The sequence below is a fragment of the Choloepus didactylus genome, chromosome 1, assembly GCF_015220235.1.
Source record: "Choloepus didactylus isolate mChoDid1 chromosome 1, mChoDid1.pri, whole genome shotgun sequence".
NCBI classification, from domain to species: domain Eukaryota; kingdom Metazoa; phylum Chordata; class Mammalia; order Pilosa; family Megalonychidae; genus Choloepus; species Choloepus didactylus.
The window spans coordinates 153,495,851-153,522,356 of NC_051307.1; the positions used below are offsets into that span (position 1 = coordinate 153,495,851).

The 26,506-nt window shown below is 33.6% G+C and overlaps 1 protein-coding gene across 1 annotated transcript in view; it reads left to right on the forward strand.

The window, feature by feature from the left end:
* XRN1 (5'-3' exoribonuclease 1) overlaps positions 1-26,506 on the forward strand; it is a 174,036-nt gene that overhangs the window by 11,728 nt on the left and 135,802 nt on the right. Inside the window, 16 exon segments of the mRNA XM_037843455.1 lie at positions 3,494-3,631; positions 3,634-3,681; positions 3,683-3,729; positions 7,414-7,511; positions 8,695-8,804; positions 8,899-9,009; positions 10,223-10,305; positions 11,135-11,222; positions 11,304-11,472; positions 12,250-12,317; positions 12,608-12,745; positions 14,476-14,542; positions 14,767-14,872; positions 16,346-16,435; positions 18,301-18,457; positions 20,075-20,194. Coding sequence (XP_037699383.1) covers positions 3,494-3,631; positions 3,634-3,681; positions 3,683-3,729; positions 7,414-7,511; positions 8,695-8,804; positions 8,899-9,009; positions 10,223-10,305; positions 11,135-11,222; positions 11,304-11,472; positions 12,250-12,317; positions 12,608-12,745; positions 14,476-14,542; positions 14,767-14,872; positions 16,346-16,435; positions 18,301-18,457; positions 20,075-20,194 — 1,638 coding nt within the window.

A 26,506-nucleotide genomic window follows, 5' to 3' on the forward strand; every position in this document is an offset into this window, starting at 1 on the left:
TGCTTTGACGGAGGACAGACACAGCATACTTAAGCATTTAACAAAAATTTGTTGAGCATCCAGTATTTGCCAGGCACTTTTGAATGCATTGGGAACACACACACATATTTACAAAAGATGTAGTTCCTGCCCTCAAGATGCTAAAAGCTGAAGATAAATTTGGAAAACGGGAATATCAGAAGCTAACATTTAGAAAATGCTTAGCTGTTTTATACTATTGTAAGTAAAGTAAGAGAGGTGTAAGCAAGACATGGCATAAAGAAGGGGGCATCATTTCCCCTTGAGTAAGGGAAAGTTTCCAGACAAAGATGATTAAACTGGATTTTGAGGGTAAATTGAAATTCATAAGGTCAGTGGTTGAAGGAACAAGAAGGAGAGAAAAGGATTTCAGGAAGAAGGAACAGTATCTCTAAAGTTACAGCGGTTTGAAACAGCCCAGCATATTTAGTGCTCTCTCATAATTTGCTGTAGGTAGCTTATAGGATATAATGTGAAAACAAGAAAAAATAAGATTGGGAAACATAGCAGCCAAATCATGGAAGTCCTTTTATGGTATTAAGAAGTTTGTAATATGGTATAGGTTTAAGTAATGAAGCAACATGCTCAGATTATGTTTTGGAAAAAACAGCTGCAGCTGTGGTGAGGAAAAAAACTGGAAGCAGTCTGCTTGAAAAACTGTAAGGGTCTGAACCAAAGCAGGTGCCTCAAGGATGGAGAAAAAGATGAGACTGCCTAGGACATTGGGAATGGATAGGAGGGTTAAGCTTCTAGAAACATTTTGGAGGTTAAATAAAAAAAAAAAAAAAAAAAAACAAGACTCAGCAACTAATTAGATATATGTTTGAGGGAGAGGGAAGAGTATCAAATAACCTTGAAATTTCTAGCTTGCAGATGTAATCATTCTGGGAAGGGAAACTGTATTATCAGTATTATCTCTGAAGGAGCAAGATTCTACTGAATGTTCTCACTTCCTTCACTGCACAGGGTGGTGATTATTTAATCATTCTGTGTCTTTCTTACTAACCTGTCTAACTTACTAAATGAATTTTAGAATATTTTTTCCAAAAAAAGAAAATTTTTTCAGATTATAAAGGCAATGTGTGCTCATTATAAAAAATTCAGATAATATAGAAAGATGTAAAAGCAGTTTTATAACCTAGAGGGAAGTAAAAACGAACAGAAATTCCATCATGCAAGGATAACCACTAGTAGCATCCAATTTCTACGTACTTCCCTAACTTTTCTTTGCAGATACACATGTAGATAAATATTTCCTATAAATGAGATAATATCCCTGCTATTTTATAGCCCATTTTTGTCACTTTACCATATTGCTCCATGTCAAATATGAATCTATGTCATTATATATCATCATTTATAATGGTTATACCGTCATAATTTTCCCATTATTAGGTATTTGGATTGTTTTCATTTTTTATCTTTTCTAAACCATACCACCATGAATATTCTTGTACTTACATCTTTGTGCACATTTCTGATAATTTCTCAAATAAATTTCCAAAAGTAGAAATCCTGGGTTATAGATATGCACATTTCAAATTTTGATGCATACTTTCAAGATTATAGATTTACATTCTTATCCCAGGTTACTGGGTATAAATCTCATCTCTTTTCTAGCATGTTTCTGTAAAATGGTGATGCTAAATATTTGCCTCATAGAGTTGTTAGGAGAATTAAGTAAGAAAATAGATATGTTTAGCTCAGTGTTTAGTACCTAACAAGTGCTTAATAAATGTCAGCTGTTGTTCTTAAAAACATGAGATATTCATTTCCTCAAGATTTTGTCAATACTGGGTAACAACAGTCTTTTTGACCTGTTGGGGAAAAATGATGTATGATTTTAACTGGAAATTTTTTGACGTAGAACATCTTTTCATATGTTGATTATACTTTTGTGTGTCTTTTTTTGGATTGTATTACGTGTTCTAAGCCCATTTTAAAGATTTCCTCTTTTTAAAATTTATTTTTGAGAATTCTTTGTATATTAGGGTTATTAACTATACTGATTTGCAAGCATTTCCTCACATTTTGTCATTTCCAATTGAACTTGTGATACAACTTTTTTTAACCCTATAAATTTTTAAAAATATATTTTTAGCTAACCAGTGCCACCATTTGTTTGGTTTATAATTTTTACTTTCCCCACCCGAAGGTTACCAAATATTTGTATGTAATTTCTTTCTTTTTTCTTTTTTTTTGGTTATGCTTCTCACTTTACATTTTTTAATGCTTTTGAAATTTATTTTGTTTTAAGGTGAAATGCAGTTTTGTTTTGCTTCCAAATGGCTGGCCAGATGCCCCCATGCCTTTCTTTCACTGATTGAAATGCCCCCCTTATATACTAAATTTTCATCTACACTTGGACCATTTCTAGACTATTTGGTTCACTTAAACTGTCCTGTAGCTTTTAAGATTGCTATGGATTACTTAAACCCATTCCCACAAAGACCTGTTCAAGCCCTAAACCTCAGTCCTATGGAACTCATTTGTAAGTAGGGTTTTTGAAGATCCAGTTAAGATGAGGCTAAATTGAATCAGGGTGGGCCTTAATCAAGTATGACTGGAGTCCTTATAAGCTAAGGAAATTTGGAGACGGTAGGAGAAGTGAGGAGGAGACCGAAGGAGACAGATGGCCATTTGGTGGAGGCAGAGATTGTGTTATGGATTAGTATGTAAAACAGACTCTATTCCAAAATTCTTTAATTACACTAGATACTATAACTATTGTGCCCAGTTCAGTTCCTTGTGAGTGTATATTTGTTTCAGTAGCGTTCCCCTTACTTAATCATGGACATTATTTGGGAAAAATAAAAATCTACACAAGCAAATGAGAGCCAGACACATTTATATTTTTTTTTACGAAAGTACTCCTTTTAGTCAAGGTTTAGAGATTTTTTAATCCCCGTGTCAAAAATAAGAAATCAGTTTCCAAGGTTGCCCAAGTTAAAATTAATGTAACCAAATCAGTGACACTGTTTCAGTTAAACTAAATGTACAGTAAGACTTTCTATCATTTGCAAAACCTTTCAGTGAGGTTTGCATGTTTAAGCAGCTTTTTAATATAAATGGGGATTATGTTACCCGTTTTACACAGGAAATAGAGACTTTGGGGAAGTTGAATGTTAAATGGTAAGAAGAGAGGAAATTAATGTTTTGAGTATCAAATGAGCCAAACACTCTACTTGATGTTTTTCCAGGTTATCTTATTTTAAATAAGTAGATAATTTCCCAACAGTAAATTTGTTCAGCCATTGGTGCATTAATTAACTACGCACTAACTGTCTCCATATTACCAACTCCTCCTGTTTGATTTTTTATCTGATTTCTTTATTCAACTGAAATTTTTTTTACTCAGTTTTGGTGTAATCAGAATGCCCTATATCCTGTTTTTATACTGAATAATCACTTTTCCTTGCTGCTGAGATATCCATGGTTGATTATGGTTAATGGTCTTGCACACTTTTGTTTTTAGATTCCTGAATTTGACAACTTGTACCTAGATATGAATGGAATTATACATCAGTGTTCCCATCCTAATGATGACGATGTTCACTTCAGAATTTCAGATGACAAAATATTTAATGATATTTTTCACTACTTGGAGGTGTTGTTTTCGAATTATTAAAACCTAGGAAGGTGTTCTTTATGGCTGTTGATGGTTGTGGCTCCGCGAGCAAAAATGAACCAGCAGCGTGGGAGGCGTTTCAGGTAAAAACCTTTATGGTTTATTTTAGATTACTATTTATATTAATAAAATATATTATTTTAAAGATAATTGATCTAACCCAATGAGTCTTCCATTCATGTTTATTTTCTGCTTAATTCTCCCAGAAATAGGAATATCTCAAAATGTCACGTTTTTCCAGTCAAGTAAATGAGTCTAAAATTCATGTTGAGTTTGTCATTTCTCAAAGCATATGTTAGGGTACATAAAGTCACTCTGTTAGTTTTTCTCTATCAAAAGATTTTTAAACTTCTCACTGGTAATTCAAAAATAGTAGAGTAAAGTACCCCTTATGGTCTGCTCTGGACTGGGAATTGCAGAGTGAATTGAGAGATTGAGCTGTTCAATTTCATGTACTCAAACAGATATTTATTGAATGCCCAGACCCTGGTCTGGATGCTGACTTTGATTGGACATGAGGTCCATATTTGGCAGAAGGCAAGTGAGATCAGAAGGTTGACTGATGGACTGTGAGAAGAGAACTGAGTTAGGGGACTCAGGTATTATCTGCATCATTGTGTGAGTTAGGAAGTAGGAAACAGGATGAGAAAAGGTTGTAGACAGAGAGAGGACTTTAAACTTAAAATTCTGGACATTTGGAATATTTCTGATTAACAATGAAATTAGGCTGTGTCACTGTTTATGGGTAGTAGAAGTAGAGTTAAGTAGGTTCTTAGAATTGAAGGTAAGAACCCCTGGGTCCAGAGTGTTTGATGGGTGATTAGCATAATGAATCCTTTAAGCATAATGGCAAGTAAAGAAGTGAAAAGAGCACTTCTGAGTCAAATGTGCAATCATTTAAGAAGGTAGGAGAGTGCCTAGGAGAAGGCTTAGCAGTGAGAATGGGAAGAAGATGGCAAAAAAGTACTGATTTAATGTCAGAAGAGAAAAGATTCTGTAAATATTGGAAAGACTGAGATCTTTGGAGGCAAGAACCAGTTTTACTAAATTTAGATTTCTCAAGTGTCACCCAAGATTTTGCTTAAAATGAATGTCTAGGAGTTGGATCCTGGAAACTGTATTTTTTTTTAAATTCAATTGTATTGAGATATATTGACATACCATACAGTCATCGAAAGTGTACAATCAGTTGTTCACAGTACCATTATATAGTTCTGCATTAATCACCACAATCAATTTTTGAACATTTTCATTACTGAAAAAAAAAAAGAATAAAAATTAAAGTAAAAAAGAACACCCAAAGCATCCCATCCCCCCATCCCTCCCTATTATTCATTTACTTTTTTTATCCCCATTCTTCTACTCATCTGTCCATACACTGGATAAAGGGAGTATGAGGCACAAAAGTTTTCATAATCTCACAGTCACACAGTGTAAGCTAGTATAGTTAATCATCTTTAAGAATCAAGGCTATTGAGTTGCAGATTTCAACAGTTTCAGGTATTTTGGAACTATTTTTATCAGACTCCCCTGGTAGTTGTTTAAACGAGTTTTGGGGAACCACTAGGCTAGACAACAGTGTGTTGAGGAAGAATGCATTAGTCAGGGTTCAGGGCAGGTAGGTAACAGAAACCATTCTAGTTTTTTAAGCAGAAAGAGATGATAGGGAATTAGGTGCTTATAAAAATCATTATAAGAAGAAAAGGAGCAGGAATTAGGTGGACCTTTATAAATGACTTTCAGAACTACAGTATAGCACCAGTTTTGCAGTATTGTTACCACATTCAGGAAGGTAAGGAGTTCAGAGGCCTCTGCCAGAACAGTTGATTCCAGCAGTTTATTCCTTTAGCTGTAATCTAAAGAGGAAGACACTACTGTCTGAACTGTTGGCTCCAAGAATGTATCACTCTAATTGCAATTCAGCAAGTATGAAGCCACCCGCTTATCTGTTAGCTCCAGATCCCCAGTGCACTTGCTAGATCTGCACTGGAAAGCACAGATGCCCTGTGCCTTGCCTCCTCAACACCTACAAAGCTACTGAATTCTGGGACTCTTCTACTATTGCTGAAATTCATTCATACACACAATCCCAGTGCTTCCATTTTTATGCAGGTACTCTTCTACCTTGCAAACCTACCATGGAGGTATCTAATTGATAAAATTTAAATCATATCCAGAATCCTAGATGTGGGGAAGCCTGAGAATTTTATTTTTCTAGCTTTCTAACTCCCAATATCAGAAGGCAAACTAAAAGTAGAATGAAGTGGATGTTGAGGGCCAATCCACTATAACCACCGCAGTAAACACTATGCTGGCATTGAGTGTTTTATGTTTCCCAGAAATTTCCCATTCATTCTCCATAATGACTGTTTACTCCATTCATAATTTTTTAATTCCTCGTCTCTTACTCATGTCTAAATCTACTGCCATTTTGGTTTTTATCCCCACCATGTCACTAAAACTTTCTTGCAAGTCTATGCAAGGCTAAATCCAAAGAATAATTCTGTCTTTATCTTGCTTCATTTATCTGCAGCATTAAGTGTTGACCATGCCTTCTTTCTTGAACCTCTGCCTTTCCTTGACTTTCATGTAACCACACTGCCTCTCTGCCTTCTTAATATCCTTGTCATCTTCTCTTCATCTGCTTTAAAAAAAAACTGGGTTTCTTAAGGTTCTGTTTTGGCCCCTGAGTGGACCAGTGGCTTTAATTACTATGTGCCTGTTTAAAATATTCTCTATAATACAACTAGATTAAACATTATGACTGTTTAATTTTCTGTCTCCCCACTAGAGTATAAGGTCTATGGAAACAGGGATCATGTCTCTCTTGTTATATCCCCAGAACTTGTCATATAGTAACATTGAATAATCATTTGTTTAAAGAACAAAGAAGGATGGGAAGATGAGAGGAAAGAATGGCTTCTATTGGGGAGCTTATGAATGAGTTGGTTTCTTCAGAGTTTTTGTTATATTGAAAAGGTTGGTACAAGAGAAAGTTTAAATACAAAGAAGAGTTTGTTCATCTTAGAAATAGAATTCCACAGGCACAGTGGATAGAGCTAGTAGCAAGGCTGTAGAAACTATTTAAAGCAGAGCTTCCTAACATAACATACCATGTGGTATATGATGTGCTGCAAAGGGGTTCAAGGAGAAGCCAGAGATAGGACACGTATTCAAACTAGTCCGTTTGACTCTAAAACTCATGTTCTTTCTAGTAAATCCTATTGCCCCCAAAATAAGATGATTTTGACAAATGATGTCATTAATGTTATTATCCTTTCACTTTAAATTTTTAAAGTGGAAACCCAAAGGTATACATTATAATTTTATTATTGTATTTATATAATATTCTTAGAGATCAATTTAATAAAATACTGCTTTCTTGATGTTATCATTAAATATATATAATAAACCTATAGAGCTATACTTTTGAATTTGTTTCTAGAATCAGTTTGCTATATAATTGTGATAAGAATTACTTTATAATAAATGTTGGAAATGTTCTTGGTTTTATACTATTTATAAGGCTCTGCTTCTATAGTCCTTATCTGAAAAATGCAATTCTTTACGTAAATAAAAGCAAACAATTCTGAGGCTTGTTTTTCTCAATTTTAGTCATTTCAAAACTTGAATAATATTTGAGCCTTTAGGACTTCAGATAAAGTAGATGAATTAGTATTTTCATTATAAAAGCATCTAAAAGTAAGTTTATGTTAAGGTCATTACTTTTTTCAGAAAGCTAAAAATTGTTTTCCTTAATCTTTAAGGTCAGCAAAGGAGGCAGAAGACAAAATTAAAAAGGCGATAGAAAAGGGAGAAATTCTTCCTACAGAGACCAGATTTGATTCCAACTGTATTACACCAGGTAAATTAACTAAGAGAAAAATTCTGAGATTTATTATTTAAAATGTAAATTAAAAACTAATTTTGTGGGGAGTATTTTTATTTTCTAGGCTCTTTGTTTTAGCCTTAGGGTTTCTTTTGCTATATTTTCCCAATTGTGTTTCCTCATGATATGGTTTGTTCACCTTGGTCATATATAGACCCAATGTAGGGATATACAAATGATAAGAGCTGTGGTCCAGGACTCTCCCAGATACACAGAATTCCAGACCTAGAGGGAATGTGTAAGATCATTCAGTCCTGCTCCTGCCTTTTATTAAGTCTGAAAACACTCAGTGAGACTGTGGCTCACCCAAGTTGGTTTACCTATCTTGTGTTCAGGATGAAAAATGCACTCTCCTAGATCGGAGCACTCACTACTCTGCCTCTCAGAGTCAGTTAAGATTTCTGTGACTTTAAGGATAAATGAATTTATCAATATTATAAATTTAATTTAATTTTATATGCTGCAGCATACTCCATATTCCCTAGGAGCTTTGTCTAATGTTATAATAATCATTTCCTTTGAAAAAATCTTAACAGTCTTACTTTCTCATGAATTCTTTACTAACTGTGGTAATTTTCCCTCCCTAATTTTCCCTAGTCACAGGTTGTTCAGTTTAATAACTAGTTCATCCTGATTGTGGTATAAGACTATATTGCCTATCACTATTAACCAACTGGGCTTTTCCTAAAAATCATCACTCTAGACTCAGTTTCCAGATTATTAATAATAATCTTCCAGATTAATAGTGATTTTGATAATAACAGTGGCAGTCTGGTGAAACTGCACGCCTTAAGAAAAACATCAGAATACACCAGAGAAAGGAAATAAAAGGTTAAGGTTCGTTAGAGTGGAAACTCCACCCTTGTGTGAAAATACTTGACGCACAGTTCTGAGGCAGTGGTAACATTCTTTGACTTTCCCTATCTGACATTGGTTTCATTTTAGGGTGACCAGTGAAATTAGAAAGAGCTGTGATATTTGCTAGGGAAAGATATAATATTACTCTTTTTTCAGGATAAAGAAGAGAACTTTTTTACCTTCTCTGAAGATCTTATACCTAGCTATTCCCTGGATACCGAGGTTGAATTTTTGTGTTCTCACTGAGAACTCGCTATTTTTGTGTCTCTCTCAGATGACAATTTTTTAAACTTTTTTATAGGAACTGAATTCATGGCCAGGTTACATGAGCATCTGAAGTATTTTGTGAACATGAAGATTTCCACAGACAAGTCATGGCAAGGAGTTACCATCTACTTCTCGGGCCATGAGGTTATTGTCTTTTTTTATTTTAAAGAATTTTTTTTTTTTAATTTAATGTTTTGAAGCATAGCATATTACCACTTTTTTTATACATTATATTCAGACTCCCGGAGAAGGAGAGCATAAAATCATGGAATTTATCAGATCCGAGAAAGCAAAGCCAGATCATGATCCAAACACCAGACACTGTCTTTATGGTTTAGATGCTGACTTGGTAGGTATAATGTTTATTGTTATTATAAACTTGTACCATTGTAGTTAAATATCTAAGCCTTATATAGGAAGTTTACTGATTGAGGCAAAGATACTAGAGACATAATAAAGATTGCTACTTTGGCCATTACCAAAGTTCTGAAACAACTGGAAAATGACCTGTTTTGCCATAGTTCATGATCAGCAGGTTTCTGTAGTTGTCTGCAGACCTGACTGACCATGGTTCTGTGAATACTCTGCTGAGGTCAGACAAGGGGGCCCTTTTTGCCTTCATGCTTAACACATGATAATGAAAACTCTATGACCCAAGTAACTTCGCTAGGCCTTTTTGTTGTTTCAGCTTTTTATTGTTGAAGATTTCAAGCATAAACAAAAATAGATAGTGATAATATAAAACCTCCCTTGTGCCCTTCATCCATCTGAAATAATTTTCAATTCGTATCCCTAAACATCTGCCCCCTCAATAATTGATACTAAACCTAGACATTAGATCATTTAATCTATAAATATTTCATTGTTTCTCTAAAGTGTTTTTTTAAACATAACCATAGTGCCATTGTCCCATATAAAACAAAAATGAATAATTCATTAATGTATAAATAACCAATTAGTGTTCTGATTTCCATGATTGACTCATTATTGTTTTGTTTGTTTGTTTGAATCAGGATTGAAATAAAATAAACAATATACGTTGCAGTTGGTTGGTGTATCTCCCTAGACTGTTTTGACTTACTTTGGGGATTAGAATAACACATGAGAATGTTAAGTGAAAGTGTCCTTTTCTAGTTTGTTTTTTGAGTTTTCCTATATTAGAGGTATCATCGTCTCCAGTGGAGTCCTATATTCTTCTATCATTGAAAAGCTGTTGCTCTCACTTCTCACCCATTCCCTCATGGCAAGGGGAAGTATGTAGAAAACTAAAGGAAGGTTTTTGTGATTTGTGGGGGGGTGGGTTGGGGGAGGCAATTAATAAAGGCCATGTGAGTCTAAGGTGAACATTTTTTTCTTAAAAAAGTATACTTACTTTATCCCATCCATAACTCAAAAATGGGTCATATTTTGATATTTGTATATTTACCATGCTAATTGTTTCTTCACTATCCTTAAATAATCATGTTCTGCTCTATAAAAATGTTTTTCATTTGATTGCTTTGTGAACCCGATACCAAAAAAATATGGTAGAATAAAAACATTTCTCAATCATTTTTCTACAGATTATGCTTGGATTAACAAGTCATGAGGCACATTTCTCTCTTTTAAGAGAAGAGGTTCGGTTTGGTGGCAAAAAAACACAAAGGTAAATCATGCTGCATTTATGTTGGAAGAAAGAACAGAATTTAAGCCTGTTATCTTAAGAGAAGTTAATTTTATTCCACTACAAAGGCTGACAAAAAATTTTGAAGCTCTTTGGCCTTGCCCCAGCCCCAGCCAAAGCATATATTTGCCTTGAAATTATTTTTGGTAACCAGAAGATGTTATATAGTTTAACTTATTTGTTCAATTGTATCTGAATAAATGCAAATTTATATTTTAGCGAACTTTAATCTTCAGAAAATTACTTTGTTGATCCACTTCAGAACTTGATTTCTACTTCTGGCTTTCCTAGATCGTGATTGAATTCTTATATAGATACAGTTCTCTCAGTTTATATTCTTACTTGTGTTTAAATTTGAAGTATAGATCAAGAGCCACATATATAGAATCCTGTATCAAGCCAGAGAAAGGCAAGACTAAGAAGTGATACTTCCTCACCATTGAAGCCCTGGATGATACTCCAGAGGTTATAAAAGTATATATTTACTCATGTATCAGATTTTTTGGTGACTAGCCTTAAATTGGTCAGATCCCATAGGTTTCTTACAGGTATTATATATTATTTAGGATTTCTTAGTTTTAAGAGTCTTCTTCCACAGGAAGCATAATGTAAACCAATTATTTTTGGACTTTATTGTGTTTTTGTCTATTATAATTTCAATTATATTTTTATCTTTACATTGCCACTGCAGCTTCCATATAAATTACATAGCAACTTCAAATGATAATTTTGATTTTAAGCTCTGGTACATTTTAAATGAGGACCTTAGAAATATAATTAATTCTATTTTGATCATCTGACTAATTGACAGGGTATGTGCACCAGAAGAAACCACATTTCACCTGCTACACTTGTCTTTAATGAGAGAGTATATTGACTATGAATTTTCAGTATTAAAAGTAAGTATTAATATAACCATGGACCAAGATTTGTATGCCCAGATCTCCTTAGGATGTGACTTTTTCTCCATTTTGCCTTAGGACAAGGTCTTATTTAAATATGATATTGAAAGGATAATTGATGATTGGATTTTGATGGGATTTCTTGTTGGCAATGATTTTATTCCTCATCTACCTCATTTGCATATTAATCATGATGCACTATCCCTTCTTTATGGAACATATATTACCATCCTGCCAGAACTTGGGGGTAAGAAAATTTTAACAATATTCGTTTGAGGCTACTTTTAATTTAGCACTTGACTGCTTTTAAAGTGTCACTCAATTTATTAGTTATTGCATGCACAACTAAAATAGGGGAAAATTTGGGGTCTCGTTTGGTCTAAGGTGCCAAGCTTTTAGGTAATTTTCAGCAAATCACAAGCAATGAAAGTTACCAGATTTAAGCAGCCTCACATATTAGTACCTAACTAATCTTTGCCTTTAATCCCCTAATAAAACCAGCAGAAGTTATTGGTTTCACTTAGCACCTTCATACTTATGCATAGAAATTGAATATTTCTGAATGGATAAGCATCAGGGTATTTAATATGAAGGAAAGATCTTCTGATTAAAATGAAATTGAAAACAAAGACAATACCTTAGGAGGGAATTTGTATCAGTGATAAAACTGAATAAAACGTAATAGAGTAGCAGTCCTTTTCTTCTCAAATTATATATCAAACTGAATGATCTAGATATGTTCTAAAAATATATTTAATTTTATTATTATAAAATGTTGGATATGAGGAGGGATTATTATTATGTTAACCTAGAATTTCTTTTCTTTTGCTTCAATACTTACTCATATATTCTCGTAATATAAATTGAAGAGAAAATAGGGCCATTTATAGCACAACATTATGAGTGTTTTTTCCTTTATTAGAAAAATGTCAACATTCAACATTTTGTGGAAAAGAGTTTTGTAGAATTATTAACAAAAAATAATGGCAGCTTTTAGTACAAATTTAGATTTTGTTCTTTTTAGGTTATATTAATGAAAGTGGGCATCTCAACTTACCTCGATTTGAGAAATACCTTGTGAAACTATCAGATGTAAGTAATCAGAAGTTCTTCTTTTCCTGTTCCAAGACATCTGTAAATGGTTAGTAACCAATTGCATAATCAGGAGGAAAGATTTTTATAATTTATTCCAGTTGCTCATTGTATGTAATTTCACCAAAATTGTTTTATTTGCTTTTTTTTTTTTTAATTTCAAAGTAGTAGTGGAGGTACCCATGTGTATTAAAAAGTAACATCTCCCCACTGCGTGTGCCCCACAGTTTGATTTGTGTACTTCCAGACATACTTCTTATTTTTAAATGAAGTTAAATATTTCTGTACAGTTTGATCGTGAGCACTTCAGTGAAGTTTTTGTGGACCTAAAGTGGTTTGAAAGCAAAGTTGGTAACAAGTACCTCAATGAAGCAGCAGGTGTCGCAGCAGAAGAAGCCAAGAACTACAAGGAAAAGAAAAGATCAAAGGTGTGAATTTTTTTAGGTATCCTTTCATTTTTTTAGCTGTAAAGGATAAAACTATTATTCTTTGTTTCTCATTTTCCTTCTGATGATTTTCAGGTTGCCTCATTTCATTTTCATTTCTTCCTCTCTATGATCATCTAAACATTATTTTGGTTTCCTTTTCTCTTTAGATCTTATCATTTAAATTGATCTTTAAAAATCAATTTCTTACTTTTACTATGAAGAAGAACGTTGTATTTGCTTTTCCATTCTGTTAATAGGTGTGGAAAACATTTCTTAATATAAGTGCCCAAACAGGAGTTATCTTTTGAAAACAGTTGTTTGAAAAAACATACTAGTTTAAAACAATGGCTAGTTTTTGAAATGTACATATTTATAGCATAATGTTGTGAGACATTAACTAAACCAGTGATTTTTCTCCAGAAATGATTTGCATATAAAATTATTTATAAAATACAAGTATAGGCTAGTTTAAGAGTAAATAATAGTACAATACCTAGTTAATGTTAGGTGCTTAATAAATGAATAGTAGAATCAGTTAGAATATGCTAGTGTTCTGCAAAACATCTCATAATCTCAAAGAAATGTCTTCTTTTTGTTAACTTGGAAAATAAACCTCTTCTGAAATTTTCTTCAGCCTATCCATAATTATTGAATACACTGGTGAAATTGATGAGTTTCCTCCACTGTCCTTGCTGTACTGGTTTTATTTCAGTTCAAGCCTTAATAACTTTTACTCCAGGAGGACCAGCTATCCTATTTTCCCTACTTCAGTCCTTCTAATTGCTTAGCTCTTCCTCATTGAAACTTAGCAGCAGTCAGTCTGCATTCTACTCTGTTTTTTCTCTTAAGAAAATAGACTCTGCAACTTTTTTGGGATCCCTACTCACAAAATATTCATGTCAGTAATTCCCAGCTCCCTCTACTTCAGCTCAGTCCTTAGCCTTCCAAAGTCTTCCAGTCATGTGTGATTAATATTGAAGACTCTGATGAAATGAAAGGAACAGGAGGAACAGCCCAGGCACTGGAAGTTGGCAGAGGTCCTAGGTTGGATGAAGAAAAGGAAATAGGGATAAGGAAATGGGAAGAACTAATGGTAATCACTGGCAGTAGATAGGCAATCAGAAAACAGGAGAAAGGATGATATTTCATAGGAGATAAAACAGATGGACAGAATATAAAGGGTTGTGATGAGATAAAGGACTAGAGAAAAGCAAATGGGTTGCATGTAAGAAAAATGAAGTAGAGGTAGATAAGAATGATGGTATCGAAAGATATAGAAAATTGGTAATATTTTTAAGCATCGAATTCAAGTATAAGCAAATAGATTGTGTTAACAGTAGCCCAGAATTTGACTTAAAAAAGTTTTGAATTGACAAATGAGAAATGAATTTGATATGTACACTTCTCTATGTAAATTAAATAGTCTTGAAGTGTTTTTTTCTTGAAATGCATGTGTATTTAAATGGTAAGATTTAATTATTTCATATCCTTGAGAGGCTTGTATGTTACATTCTAAATCATAAAAATGTACATACAGGTTTAGAAAACAAGTGACCTAAAACCAAAAACATTTACTTATGATTTGAGGATTATTTTAAAAATGAGCTTTTACAGTATGTCACTTAAGGATCATTTCAGTTATTTTTAGTATTTTTTAAATCTCTCTGTTAAACTTCTCACTTTGAAATATATTTTCCCATTAATTTTATGTAAATTTATAATTGTTATAGGTCCAAGAAAATGCCATATATTGGGCTGCTTTAGACAAAAATGACGTTGAAGTGGTAACTTCTAAGGGTGAGTACAAACTATATATATTTTGATGTATGTTATTTCCTTAATAGACTACTTGTTAACGCCTTTCAGATTTATGGAATTAGTGCTAATTCAGTAATCCTGGATTGAATAGATTTCTATGATAGTTTGTCAGCATCTACTCTGATATGTATTTTTCAAAGCAATCAGTGGAAAAACAGGATATTTGTGTTTGTCAGTTACTAACTTTCTGGCTTTTTCCCCAGATAATTTAGAAGATGAGACTGAAGATGATGACCTATTTGAAACCGAATTTAGACAATATAAAAGGACATATTATATGACGAAGATGGGGGTTGATGTAGTGTCTGAGTACGTTTTTGCCCGTGTTTTTATTATAAAGTAGAGAAAATGAGATTTTGCAGTTCTTAGGAAACAGCTGTTTAAGGGAGTGGGAGAGAAGGATTTTTTTTGGCTTCGTAAATTATTATAGATCTTTCAACTAGAATTTTTTTTAGAGAAGATGATATTAAATCTGACAAGTGATATATTCCTGGGATAAAAATTGCCAAATAAAAAAGGGTTAGTTTTTTGCCTTTAATCTTTAAAGCTCACATCAGAATTTACCTCAAAGGCCACCTGGCTCAGCCCGAGTTAATACCTACTCCAGAAGTTCCTTAAGAACTGACTTCTGGAGTTGTGGCTTTCAAATTATTTTTTAACTGCAGCTCATAGTATGAAGTACTTATGTTTGTGTTTTATTTGTTTTAACAAACACTTACCTAGTACTTATCAAGTGCCAAGCAGTTTTCTAAGTATTTCTAAAATATTAGCTTATTTAAGTATCATAAGAACCCTTTAAGAATAAGTGGAATTATTATTTTACAATTGAGGAAATGAAGGAATGTTGAGTTTTGTGACTTGCCCAAGACTGTGAGTAGCAGAGGCAGGATATGAACATAAGCATTCTAGCTCTAGAATTCAGCTCTGAAGCCCTAGATGAGGCTACTTCTCTATAAGTGAAATAAGAGTTTTATGAAATGCTGCTTGTATGTGGATATTTTCTATCCTATTATTTTTATTATTATTTTTAATAATAAAGCACCAGCATTAGATCTATCTTAGGATCTGCCCAGAGATAGACCCAAGCTTTCAGACATTATTCTATGAAATATATACTCTCAGACTGTTTTTCATCCAATTCATAGCTCTTTTGAGTGCTCCAGATTGATACAAGAAGGTTAGGAGTTCCATTACAATTCACTAGCTTATTGAGGCTTTGTCAAGTGCCATTAACAGGCAGGACTTTTGAGACTTCAGATATTAAATATTTAAAATAGCTATGCTTTTCATCCTTTATTCCTTACTTTTTGTATTTCCTTGATTATAGTTATATAAAACTGTAGTACCTGTGGTTGATCTTCCTCCTTGATCTCCTTCTGTGCTTCTCTCAGGCTTTCTCCCAGATAAAGACATTTTTCATTCCCTTCTCCCATCCCACTTGAACCAATTGAGGGCGTGGTAGTGCCACTTTATAAAAGGCTTCATTGGTTAAATACTCAAACTTTATGACAAAGGCATATTACACTAACTAAATATGCCTGGCAGATTTATTCTGATAATCAGTTTAGGAAGTCTATAAGGCAGACCTTTAATGTGATCGGATTGTGTTTTTTAAAAAGAATATTTTGGAATTTTTCTGATTACAATTTTTAGGTAACTTATTCATTGATTAAATAAAACATGTCAGGCAAAATGTGGTCAGTATTAACAGATATCATGCTCTAAAGACACTGGCCTGTATTCGAAAAATAATGTTATAACGAAAATGTTTTCTGTTTTCAGCGACTTTCTGGCTGATCAAGCTGCATGTTATGTTCAGGCAATACAGTGGATTTTACATTATTACTATCATGGAGTTCAGTCCTGGAGCTGGTGAGGAAATGAAAACAAAAATAAAGTTGTGTCATTTTATAATGGTACATTCTACTGTATCTCATTTGGAGATCTTTTTTCCTCTTATTTCCATTTATGGTAACACATATATCACCAAGTTTAAATGAAATTCAAACAATCTCTTCTTACATGAAAATACTTAAAAAGACCTTTGTCTAACAAAAATGTTTCCAACCCTAGCAGGTGACCCATAATAAAAGTTCTTTGTTAATCTAAAGATTAAAATTCTGTATCAAGATGAATCAAGTATGACAGTCTTGGTAATTATTGTGTCTGAGTAATGGTTATGTAGGAGTGTTCATTATATTCTTCTATCTGCTTTTTTGTGTTTGAAAATTTCCATATGAAAAAATTTTCAAGAAGACAAAAAATTTCTCTGTCAGGAATAATCATTGTAGAATGAGTTATTTGAATGTTAGGCTGGGAAGAGGGAAGAAGAAAGAGGAAAGTTGTTTAATATTTCCTGTGACTGGAAATAGTAAAAACCCTTAATTTCTCTCATATTTCCTATTCCAGCAAATTCTGTTATATTTCTAACTCAGCTACCAAAATAGGAAAATAACAACCCAAAAAATGATTTAGAGGAAAGTAGAAACTCTTGATTATGGCATAGCTTATTTTGTTTTATTTTCAAAGCATTTCTGCTAGGCTCTGTTTCAGAACCCCATCTAGCAAAACAAACTAAAACAAAATAATGAATGTGGCATAGATTTTGCTTACTAATAGCCCTCTAAAAAAAGAATCTTTGCAGTAACTTAACCAGATTCTCAGGGACCTTCTGAAGGTTAATTTAATGAAGAAAATCCTTGATTTGCCATACTTTCAAGAGGGTTAATGTAAATTATTATTATTATATTACCAGGCAATAGGGCCAGGCATTTGGTTAGCATTTTTTCTTATAATCCTCACAACTATATAAGATAAATATTGTTTTCTCCCTTTTACTGATGAAGAAATTGAGGCACATTCAGCCTCAGTTATTGATTGTTGAGATCATAGAGCCAGAACCAAATCCGAAGCCTGTCTGGTTCCAAAGTCTATTTATTTTCCATTATACTTCACACCATTCTGCTTCCTGCATTTCCCATTCTTTTGAAATGTGGGCCACAATTATGGAATATAAAAATATTTCTTAATTGTTTTAATCCTTAGTCAAACATTAAGAACATATTGAAATTTTAAAGTTGTGCATTTGAGGCTTTGTAAAAATATTGTTACCTGTAATCAAAGATAGGAAGGTATTAAACGAAAACAAAAATAATTTGTGTGTGTGATTGATACATTATATGGTTTGATTGTTATCACAAACACAGTAATATGCATACTAATCCAAAGATAAAAGTTCTTAGAGCTAACCATTAACAGCCATGTGGGCTCATACTTATTGTGCTCTGGCTTCATGAGCTGTTGGAGCTTTATCAAAACATTTAGCTGCTTCCAGCCCCTTGCCTGGAGGGTGCATACCCAAGTGACCTAGCTGAAACCCTTTCTACTACTTCATTTCTTTTGTTCTAAGAATCTTGATTGAGAGATTCACAGTCAACAGTTTGGGATCTAAAAGAAACAGTACATTAAATATTCTTCAATTATGTGATACATTCCAATTTTGAAAATGTAAAACTACAATTTAAAAATTAAGGAAATAGGATATGTGTTGCTGTCACATAATAAATTTTCCAACACCGCTGATTTCTTATATTCAAGTGGCAGAATTATGAGTGATATTTTTTTTCCTTTTAAATTATTGCTATATGTTACTAAAATAAAATACAGAAACAAAGTGTATACTTACTGATCTGTTCCACAAAGTTGCCAGTTGTTTAAAACTCAGTTTTGTTTTTTAGGTATTACCCTTACCATTACGCACCTTTCCTATCCGATATCCACAACATCAGTACCCTCAAAATCCATTTTGAACTAGGAAAACCTTTTAAACCATTCGAACAACTCCTTGCTGTCCTTCCAGCAGCTAGCAAAAATTTACTTCCTGCATGCTACCAGGTGGGTTTTAGAGTTGAATCTTTTTATGTCCTTTTTTGAAATTTAGGAGCCCCTCCTCCGATCCTAGAGGCAAAATGCCTAAATTTATTAAGTAAATATACTTGTTTTCAGTTTTAAATATAGTATTTGTTTTATAAATGTAAACTAACTTCATAAACCATGCAAAACCTAGTTTTTTCACACCTTGAAGTACATCTTCAATTTGTATCTATAGAACAAAAAGTAAACTGAGACAGGCAAAATCTAAAGTCATCTATTTTTTTTAAATGTTTACAGATTCATTTCTGTTCTTTCATTTTACCCTTCTACCTGTTAGAATAGGGGTGGTTCTAATGACTCATTTTTCTCAACTGAATTGTTACCTCAGTGTGTAGTTGGGTTTTAAGCATTTCATTTACCAAATTGTGGAATGAAAGGCTTTTCTTTGGTTACTGTATTTCATATAGCAAAAGGAAGATATTTCAGAAGTGGTAGGTCACCAAAATTACATGAAGCCTACTAAGCTGATTCTGAAGGTAAATTTCATTTAGCTTTTTAGAGAATCAGTCTGTTCTAATTCTATGGTATGGTTCCAGGAATTGGAGTACATACACACACAAACATCTTTTGCTCATCTACCAATGTCAGATTTCCCTCTGCATCTTCGTGAACCTTAGCCTATCCTTAATCCTGACTCTGGCTTCCCTTTCTTCATAAGTTTCTTTGATGCTTTTTTCCTGCTTTCAGATACGTTAAGGGTTGATATTCAACCACTCTGTACCAGTACGACCATGCAGGTATTTTACAGCCCATCTGTTTTAATTGCTCAGTGCCCATGCCATACTGGTTAGTAAATATTTTGAGTACCACCCCTGGGAATATGCTATTTAATTCTTTTTAAAAATTTTGAATCATAATCTTCCATATTCATATCCTAGAAGATGTCCTTAAGCTTTCTTTGTATGTCTCTGTTATAAAACCTCTAGTAATAATGTGTCTTATTGGAATGTTTCTCTTTGGTACTAGTGGTGAAATGATTCTTTGATTTTAGGATTTTTTTCTTTTTAAATTGTCTTGGATGGCAGTTGTTATAATTATTAATAGAATAAATTGATTTGAAGGACATGAAGGTAAATTGCTAATTTAATGTTTAAAATGGAAGACTTTTGAAGCCTGTGAAATGAACTGAATTGAAGTCTGAATGGGAAAACAGAATTTAGGTGGTGGACCTTGTAAAGTTGAACAGACAATAAAAAATAGAAATGACAAAATTAAAGGTTAAAGTTAAGAATGGTTTTGCTATGTAACTAGGTCAGTGGAGTGGAAAAGTGATGAGCAGCAGTGAAATTAGAAGTCTTATAAATAGATAAAAATATAGTCATGCTGCAGCAAATCTAAGATTTAAAAATTGTGTTCTTAGAAACTTTAAATGTGAGGAAGTATTGTGTATTATAAGTATAAATTCTCAAATATTTTAATATTAAAATATTTAATATTTAATATTTAATAGCATACTTCTAAAAACCCATGGATAAAAGAAGTTAAAGGAAAATGAGAGGATGTATTACAAATACATTAACAAAAGCTATATTCATATAAGTTCTTATACTTCTATTACACTATTTTATATTTTCACAGCATTTGATGACCAGTGAAGACTCACCAATTATAGAATACTATCCACCTGATTTTAAAACAGACCTAAATGGGAAACAACAGGAATGGGAAGCTGTGGTATTAATACCGTTTATTGATGAGGTCAGTGCATGAAATAATTATATATACACATATATTCTTCATCAAAAGTTATTTCACATAACTTTGTAAACAGTAGGTTTTAATCACCTTCTATGATTTGTTCATGAGATTTAACAACTTGATTCTTCATTATATGCTTCAAAACGTGTAGGTATGCTAATTATAAGAGAACTAGATTGAATTTATTAATATGTGACAAAGTAGACTTCAGGACAAGGAGTGTTACCAAAAATGAGGAAGGGTATTTCATAATAATAAAAGAGTCAAGTTATTTCACAAAGAAGACATAATACTCCTAAATGTTTGTGTATCTAATAATGGAGCTTCAAAAAAACATAAAGAAAAAACTCAAAATTGAAGGGAGAGATAATCATTCAACCTACCAGCCTGTGCTTCTAACTGAATTACAGACAGAAAAGTCGCTTTCATCCTTATCCAGCAAAATTCTCTATGCGACAGTGATTCTGGATCTGGGACTTCATGATGGAATTCAGCGAGTTCTTTTTGGCAACAACTTAAACTTTTGGCTGCATGAGCTCATCTTCATGGATGCCATCTCCTTCTTGTCAGGGAAGAGGCTGACACTGTCTTTGGACAGATACATCCTTGTGGACATCGATGATATCTTTGTTGGGAAGGAGGGAGCAAGGATGAATGTCAAAGATGTGAGGCAGGATGTAGGATGGATGGCAGGAGTTAAGGCTGGATAGTCATTGCTCAGGGAATTGTGGCAGTAAATCAAGCAGGTGGTAATAAGGACCTGAATTATTCCTGTGATGTTGGTACTAGACCGGAGAGGATGGACACAGAAGACATCCTGCAGGTAAAAGTCAGTAAGAGCCTACTTACCAGTTGGTAGAAGGTAGTGGTGGTGGGTATCTGGAGGGAACAGAGGGAAAGAAACATTTAAAAATTATTCTAAGATTTGAACTTAGTTCATTAATTGCAATTAATAGAAAAGAAACCCAGCATGTGTTTTTGGAGTGAGTAATAAGCAAAGTAAGCAAATTATGGAAGTATAAAATAGTTATTGCATTCCTGTTGGAAAAAACTTTAAAACAGGGAAATAAAATTAAAAGGTCAGTTTCATGAAGATAGTAAGTGTTGAAGTGATTATTTAAGAAAAAAAGATAAGAGGAGGGGCTTCTCATGAAAACTATAGTAGGAAAGGAGCATAATAATGAATGATTTTGGCATTCTTGTGAGGAAGTATTGAGTCACGGATGAGATCAGTTAAGTAAGTGGTGGTTTTGTGGTGTCTTTGGTTATGTTTGCTTTTTCTCTTACAGACCTAAGGGACTCAGTGTAGGTTCACCACGAGAGGCTTTCAAGGAGAGTTGAGTTATGTTGAAGCAGGACATTATATCCCACTTAATATGGAAGGTGAATTGCAGCAGGGAAGCTGGGAAGTGCTACTTCAGTTAGGTGATAATAGCTCATGTCAGAATGGGCACATTAAGAACTGGGAGGGAGTGATAAATCTTAAATATTTGACGGGCAAATCTGCTGAAGTTAGTGAATTGAATCTATGGAATAAAAAGAAGTAAAAAAAAAAAAAAAAAAAAAATTGAAGGGCGAGCCAGACCCAAAAGGACAAACGTTGTATGATTCTACTTATATAAAATACCTAGAATATGCAAATTCACAGAGACAGAAAGTTGATTAGAGGTTATCAGGGATCTGGGGGGTGAGAGGGGTCAGTCACAGAGTGAAAAGGGTTACTGCTTAATGGGTACAGAGTTTCTGTTGGGGTGATGAAAAAGTTTTGGTAATGGATGGTGGTGATGGTAACACAATATTGTAATGGTAATTAATATCACTGAAATATACACATGAAAATGGTTAAAATGGGAAGTTTTATTTGGCATGTATGTTACCACAAGAGTTTTTTTTAAAGATTGGAGGGAGAAATAGACAAATCTACAATTATAATTGGAAATTTCACAATTCTCTCTGAGGAACTGGTAGAACAAGAAAACAAAATCAGTAAGGACATAGAAGAATTGAATATCACTATAAGCCTATTCAACCTCATTGATATTTATGGAACATTACACCCAACAACTGCAGAATACACATTATTTTTAAGTGAATAAGTTTGCTGAGCCATAAAACATGTCTCCATAAATTTAAAAGAATTGAAATTATGCAAGAATACTCTATATGAATTAGAAATCAGTAACAGATATCTAGAAAATTCTCAAATATTTTAATATTAAATAGCATACTTCTAAAAACCCATGGATAAAAGAAATTAAAGGAAAATGAGAAAATATTTTGATCTAAATCATAATGTAAAACACAATACATTAAAATCTTTGTAATGCAACCAAAGGGAAACTTATAGTTCTAAGGGCTCATACTAAATGAGCAAAAGGTTTAGAATAAATTATCTAAGCTTCCACCTTAGGAAGCTAAGCAGAGAAGAGCAGGTAAGCACACACTAAGCAAAATGAAGGAAATAACAAAGATAGGAGCAGAAATCCTTGGAAAATGAACAAACAATACAAATAAAATTAATGACACCAAAAGTTGGTTTGTTGAAAATGTTACTAAAGTTGATAAATCCTAGCTAGACTGATCAAGGCAAGGGGAAAAAAAAGTGAGGGAGATAGGGAACACATAAGTTATCAATGTTAGAAATGAAAGAGGCAACTTTCTCCAGATCCTACAGATATTAAAAGAATAGTTAAAGAGTACTCTGAACAACTTTATCTATAAATTCAACAACCTAGATGAATTGAACATATTTCTCTAAAGACACAATTTAACAAGACTGAGAGAAGAGAAATGTAAAATCTGAATAGTGTATATCTTTTGAAGAAATTTAATTCATAATTAAAAACCCTTCCCTAGAGAAAATTCTGAACCCAGATGTCTCCACTTGTGAATTCTGTCAAACATTTAAGGAAGAACTAATGCAAATCTTATGTAAACTATCTGAAAATAGAAGAGGAGGAATCACTTTCTCATTCATTTTATTAGGCCAGCATAATCTAGATACCCACTACACAATGACATTACAAGAAGGAAATTACTGACCAATATCCCTTCTAAAAGTAGATGCAACAGATCCCAACAAAATAATACCAGATAGAATCCAGCAATGTCATCACCAAATGGAATTTATTTTAGAAATACAAGGTTGGTTTTCAGTGTACTTTACCACATTATCATGATTTTTTTTTTTTTTTAAAGAGACCATAACAAGGGAGTAAGAAAAAGACAACTAACCTAAGATAACTGCTTAACTTCCAACATGTTCCTACTTTACCCCAAGAAAGTTACCTAATATAGCAACATTTCTGTGAACTTGGTCCTACTATATCCATCAGAAATTAACAGACCATAGTCATTCCTGGGCATCCCCAGAACGTTAAATGGCTTATCTGTTCTTCTTGGATTATTGTTCCCCCTTCCTTAATTGCTCTCTATTGCTAGTTCCCCTACATTCTACATTATAAGCCATTTGTTTTATATTTTTCAAAGTTCACATTAGTGGTAGCATATAATATTTCTCTTTTTGTGCCTGGCTTATTTCGCTTAGCATTATGTCTTCAAGGTTCATCCATGTTGTCATATGTTTCACGAGATCGTTCCTTCTTACTGCCGCGTAGTATTCCATCGTGTGTATATACCACATTTTATTTATCCACTCATCTGCTGAAGGACATTTGGGTTGTTTCCATCTTTTGGCAATTGTGAATAATGCTGCTATGAACATTGGCGTGCAGATATCTGTTCGTGTCACTGCTTTCCGATCTTCCGGGTATATACCGAGAAGTGCAATCGCTGGATCGAATGGTAACTCTATATCTAGTTTTCTAAGGAACTGCCAGACTGACTTCCAGAGTGGCTGAACCATTATACAGTCCCACAAACAGTGAATAAGAGTTCCAATTTCTCCACATCCCCTCCAGCATTTGTAGTTTCCTGTTTGTTTAATGGCAGCCATTCTAACCGGTGTTAAATGGTATCTCATTGTGGTCTTAATTTGCATCTCTCTAATAGCTAGTGAAGCTGAACATTTTTTCATGTGTTTCTTGGCCATTTGTATTTCCTCTTCAGAGAACTGTCTTTTCATATCTTTTGCCCATTTTATAATTGGGCCGACTGTACTATTGTCATTGAGTTGTAGGATTTCTTTATATATGCAAGATATCAGTCTTTTGTCACATACATGGTTTCCAAAAATTTTTTCCCATTGAGTTGGCTGCCTCTTTACCTTTTTGAGAAATTCCTTTGAGGTGCAGAAACTTGTAAGCTTGAGGAGTTCCCATTTATCTATTTTCTCTTTTGTTGCTTGTGCTTTGGGTGTAAAGTCTAGGAAGTGGCCGCCTAATACAAGGTCTTGAAGATGTTTTCCTACATTATCTTCTAGGAGTTTTATAGTACTTTCTTTTATATTGAGATCTTTGGTCCATTTTGAGTTAATTTTTGTGTAGGGGGTGAGGTAGGGGTCCTCTTTCATTCTTTTGGATATGGATATCCAACTCTCCCAGCCCCATTTGTTGAAAAGACCATTATGACTCAGTTCAGTGACTTTGGGGGCCTTATCAAAGATCAGTCGGCCATAGATCTGAGGGTCTATCTCCGAATTCTCAATTCGATTCCATTGATCTATATGTCTATCTTTGTGCCAGGACCATGCTGTTTTGGCAACTGTGGCTTTATAATAAGCTTCAAAGTCAGGGAGTGTAAGTCCTCCCACTTCGTTTTTCTTTTTTAGAGTGTCTTTAGCAATTCGAGGCATCTTCCCTTTCCAAATAAGTTTGATAACTAGCTTTTCCAAGTCTGCAAAGTAGGTTGTTGGAATTTTGATTGGGATTGCATTGAATCTGTAGATGAGTTTGGGTAGAATTGGCATCTTAATGACATTTAGTCTTCCTATCCATGAACATGGAATATTTTTCCATCTTTTAAGGTCCCCTTCTATTTCTTTTAGTAGAGGTATGTAGTTTTCTTTGTATAGGTCTTTTACATCTTTGGTTAAGTTTATTCCTAGGTACTTGATTTTTTTAGTTGCTATTGAAAATGGTATCTTTTTCTTGAGTGTCTCTTCAGTTTGTTCATTTCTAGCATATAGAAACATTACTGACTTATGTGCATTAACCTTGTATCCCGCTACTTTGCTAAATTTGTTTATTAGCTCTAGTAGCTGTATCGTCGATTTCTCAGGGTTTTCTAGATATAAGATCATATCATCTGCAAACAATGACAGTTTTACTTCTTCTTTTCCAATTTGGATGCCTTTTATTTCTTTGTCTTGCCGGATTGCCCTGGCTAGCACTTCCAGCACCATGTTGAATAACAGTGGTGACAGCGGGCATCCTTGTCTTGTTCCTGATCTTAGAGGGAAGGCTTTCAGTCTCTCTCCATTGAGTACTATGCTGGCTGTGGGTTTTTCATATATGCTCTTTATCATGTTGAGGAAGTTTCCTTCAATTCCTACCTTTTGAAGTGTTTTTATCAAAAAGGGATGTTGGATTTTGTCAAATGCTTTTTCAGCATCTATTGAGATGATCAATTGATTTTTCCCTTTTGACTTGTTAATGTGTTGTAGTACATTGATTGATTTTCTTATGTTGAACCATCCTTGCATGCCTGGAATAAACCCCACTTGGTCATGGTGTATGATTTTTTTAATGTGTCTTTGGATTCGATTTGCAAGTATTTTGTTGAGGATTTTTGCATCTATATTCATTAGGGAGATTGGCCGGTAGTTTTCCTTTTTTGTAACATCTTTGCCTGGTTTTGGTATTAGATTGATGTTAGCTTCATAAAATGAGTTAGGTAGTATTCCATTTTCTTCAATGTTTTGAAAGAGTTTGAGTAAGATTGGTGTCAGTTCTTTCTGGAAAGTTTGGTAGAATTCCCCTGTGAAGCCATCTGGCCCTGGGCATTTATTTGTGGGAAGCTTTTTGATGACTGATTGGATCTCTTTGCTTGTGATGGGTTGGTTGAGGTCTTCTATTTCTTCTCTGGTCAGTCTAGGTTGTTCATATGTTTCCAGGAAATTGTCCATTTCCTCTACATGATCCAGTTTGTTGCCATACAGTTGTTCATAGTATCCTCTTACAATTTTTTTAATTTCTTCAGGATCTGCAGTTATGTCACCTTTTTCATTCATTATTTTGTTTATATGGGTCTTCTCTCTTTTTGATTTTGTCAGTCTAGCTAGGGGCTTGTCAATCTTGTTGATCTTCTCAAAGAACCAACTTTTGGTGATATTTATCCTCTCTATTGTTTTTTTGTTCTCTATGTCATTTATTTCTGCTTTAATCCTTGTTATTTCTTTTCTTGTACTTGGTT